The 3,455-nt window shown below is 50.8% G+C and overlaps 2 protein-coding genes across 2 annotated transcripts; one reads left to right on the forward strand and one right to left on the reverse strand.

Annotated features, from left to right (window-relative positions):
• Positions 1–478: 478 nt before the first annotated feature.
• On the reverse strand, positions 479–1,884 carry PHACADRAFT_155060 (uncharacterized protein; the record flags this gene model as incomplete). The annotated part of the gene is made up of 7 exons (XM_007402826.1): positions 1,631–1,884; positions 1,514–1,575; positions 1,281–1,468; positions 1,052–1,222; positions 869–1,002; positions 671–818; positions 479–612 (listed from the first exon to the last, which is right to left on the reverse strand). Exons 1-7 carry the CDS (start codon positions 1,871–1,873, stop codon positions 479–481), a joined length of 1,080 nt encoding a protein of 359 aa, XP_007402888.1. The 5' UTR covers positions 1,874–1,884.
• An 83-nt stretch (positions 1,885–1,967) lies between these two features.
• On the forward strand, positions 1,968–3,448 carry PHACADRAFT_132317 (uncharacterized protein; the record flags this gene model as incomplete). The annotated part of the gene is made up of 4 exons (XM_007402827.1): positions 1,968–2,270; positions 2,325–2,548; positions 2,871–3,159; positions 3,209–3,448. Coding segments are annotated over exons 1-4 (1,038 nt in total), but the record flags the coding sequence as incomplete, so codon positions are not given.
• Positions 3,449–3,455: the final 7 nt, after the last annotated feature.

Consider the following 3,455-nt stretch of genomic DNA (forward strand, 5'->3'; position numbering starts at 1 on the left):
GCGGCCTCCCGCCAGAACGATCAAGAGCTCTTCGCCTGCTGGCCTGCGGATGCGGCAGCCCTCTTCTGTACGGTCGGCCTCTGCGTCAAAAACCAGAACACCTCCGCCCTCCCCAATGGTCAGCAGGGTAGGCTCTACAGCGAAGCGACGCACGTTGTCAGAAGACTCGTGGAGCTGTCCGCGTTGCACGCTCATCAACGAGCCGCTGGCTTTACAATGTATGGCGTGTCTGCTTCTTCGTCCGATGGAACAACCTCAGCAGTCTGTGGGCTGGACATGCGTCAAGTGCGGAGAACAAGACATGCCTCATGATTTCTGGTCTTGTCGTTTATGCGGGAGTGTCAAGACTGACAGCTGTGTACCTGCGAACTAATGCTAGATTCTGCACGACTGAGTTCCATTTGAAGATGACGTATACCAGTTTTGCGTAGTCCATGGACTCTGTTCGGCTAGACAGATTGTACAATAGGTTACATATCTACTCTATACCCGGTCGGTCAGGTCTTGTACTTAGTTGGAATACCTTGACAATTTGGTCTGGAATCGAGTCACCAAAATCTGAAATGCCCCAGAACATCCTCGTATCTGCCAGAGTCACTTGCAGCTGTTCCACTAAAAGTACATCACCTGCCAATAGCGTGTTCAGAATCCGAGAGCCAACGATCACCACCGCAAAGTGACATACGTGCTGCTTGTATGAACTGTGCGAGCGTGTCCTGATTTCGCTCGGTAAGCGCAATCAAGGCTGTTCTGCCTTGGTGTTCGAGTGCGAGTCTCAAAATCTCGACTAAAGAGGGTATAATGCCAGGGTCATAGACCTATACCCTTAAGTCAGCAGATGAGCGACGGTAGGTTCAAATTTACTTACTACGTCGGCCCCAAGGATGACATCTGGAGAGGCTTCCTCGAGCAAGTCATGCACAGACGCAATGCCGATTGGATCAAGGGAGTCTGTCCAGTCTAGGTGTACTGTTTTAATACTAGGATGGGAAGACGATTTATCTACGCGTCGTTTAGCTGTCACACTTCGTTGAACGGCTTGGATACACACTACACGGTAAGCTCAGGTTTTCAGCGCACCTGGCCAGGACCTCCGGGTTTACGTCTGTGAGGTATATACTTTCACATGCCGATGAATCCATCAGCTGTATGTTTGCAGCAATGATACCAAGCAGGCCAGCACCGGAGCCAAGCTCTAAGAGCCTCTTGCCTCGAACGAGATCTGCATATCATAGGTGAGCGACGTGCCGGTAATGCGCCCTAGAGTGAGATAGATGTACCTGAATACACAGTTAAAAATTGCGCGAGCACGAGACTGGCGCCCCACGTCTTCAGTCCGGTGGTGCCGCTTTCTATGGTGGTCCGAGATTCCAGGAGTGTGGCACTTTCGAAATCCGGTCCACCCCCTTGCCTCCAGAAATATGTGAAATAAGAAGGCAAAGGAGGTATGAAGCCCATCGCGTATGAGCTATTTTTCTTAGTGCAGGTTATCACTTGTCGAGATATGACATACGTTGTTGAACGAGATACAAGGGAGACGTGGTGGTGATACAATCGATAGTCAATCTCGTCATCCTTGAGAGCCCGAAGATTAGTAAGAGGCCCCGCAGCACAAGAGAATGGGCTCGACTTCTTCCATTGGCATGGACTCAAGGTGCGCCAGAGTCCATTTCCAGAATTGCTGTTGGTACTGTGGCGAGGGAGGGTATGATATGAAGAATGGATGAAGAAGGATATGGTTCAGTAAGAACTCATGAACTTGATGAAAGGACAAAGTGTTAGGAAATTGAAGAGTTCTTATGGGACAAAGAGTTGCATATCCACGGAGGACGTCGACGAGAGCGTCGGGCGGATTGCACAAGGCGACGTTCATCGTGTGGCGCAGTCGCGCGCGCGTCTGACGCAGGAGCGCCCGCTGCCCTAAACGTGCACACGTGATCTGACCCAGAAAGGCTTCAAATTTTTCGGGGTTCAGCTCTTCAGTGATGTTGGCTCAGCTGCGAAACCTTTCTCACCGGTCCCTGCGACCATGGTCCGTAGCGTCCAGCTCGCGACAATTCACTACTTCCTTCGTCGTACGGGCTCAGAATGAGGATGAAGAACAAGAGTTCTCTGATCCCGAGATGCTCTCGGGTGCTGACGAGGAAGTCAACACGACCCAGAATCCGTTCCCGGACGACGACAAGGGTTACTCCGCGTGGATAAACGGCGAGGGAAGACAGTTTAGAGAACCTCACAGATCGCGTAACTGGCTTGGAGGGAACGTTACAGTTGAGTCAACGTCGAGTTGATATTCATATATGTCTTGTCTGACGTTGGGATAGCCCTTCCCTCTAAATTCTACCTTCAAGCCTCCTATACCTGTATCGGATGAAACGCGCACACTGATATACGAACAGTTCATGTCCGACCCGACGAAGAACAATGTGCGCGAACTGGCTGCGCTTCACGGCCTCAGCATCGCTCGTGTCGACGCCGTTCTGAGGTTGAAGGGTCTCGAAGAACACTGGAAGAAGGTTCGTGTGTCACCTCTCTTACCGTACACACCGTTTCGTGCTCTATGATGAGTTTAATTCGATTAGTCTTTAAGACTGCCCCACGGGGTACCTCATGGTTAAAGACGATACACATGCATGGCTTTCTGATCTATCCTAAATGCTTTCTCACCTTGGACCATCACGCTAACAAAGCCTTTCCTCTAGGTATTTGTGCTGTGCTCGTGGTCTTACTTGAATTCGCTAACTGATGGCGTTGTCGCGGCATCGATGTATTACAGGAGGTTAGTATTCCCTTTCGATGTATCATGCGTGATGAGACTATATCATCATCCACGAACTGGAAGACCGTTGTGTGCCTTACATAGCCCAGAGCGTGGTTATATCGATTTCAACCTCATCTGAATTTGACTTTCTCGACATTTTTAACATCAAAATTCTGACGTGTTGCCAACAGGGTAAACGGCTTCAGACTGGCTTCCAGGTCGGTATGGAGTACATTCTGGGTGTCTCAGAACGCAGGAGGACTGTCTCTGGCACTGAAGTGACAGCCTTGAGCGAAGAAACTATCAAGGCTGATATTCAGTACGACGAGGAGGGCTACGACACAAAGGCCCGTGAGCGCTACCAGCGGCTGTTCTGGGAGCCTACGGTCGAGGGCCAGGTCGATATTTTCTGCCACAATCAATCTTCCTTGCTCACATCGCGTTTAGGAACCCATTATCCCGGACATACTTGAGAAGACTCGTGCTTCCAAGGCGAAGACAGAGTCCGATGGTGTCGTTACTAATATTGTCCAGCGGCCAGGTCGGCCGGAGATGCGCTTCGTTGAGGTTGGCGACAAGTATGTCGATACTAAAATTCTCAAGAAGAGGGCTCGGGATGCCGCGCATCGTGCCCACCTGCGTGCTCGCAAGCAGCAGAAGAAACATGAGGCTATTGCTGCCGCCAAAGTTGCCG

Source organism: Phanerochaete carnosa (genome assembly GCF_000300595.1).
Source record: "Phanerochaete carnosa HHB-10118-sp unplaced genomic scaffold PHACAscaffold_465, whole genome shotgun sequence".
NCBI lineage: Eukaryota > Fungi > Basidiomycota > Agaricomycetes > Polyporales > Phanerochaetaceae > Phanerochaete > Phanerochaete carnosa.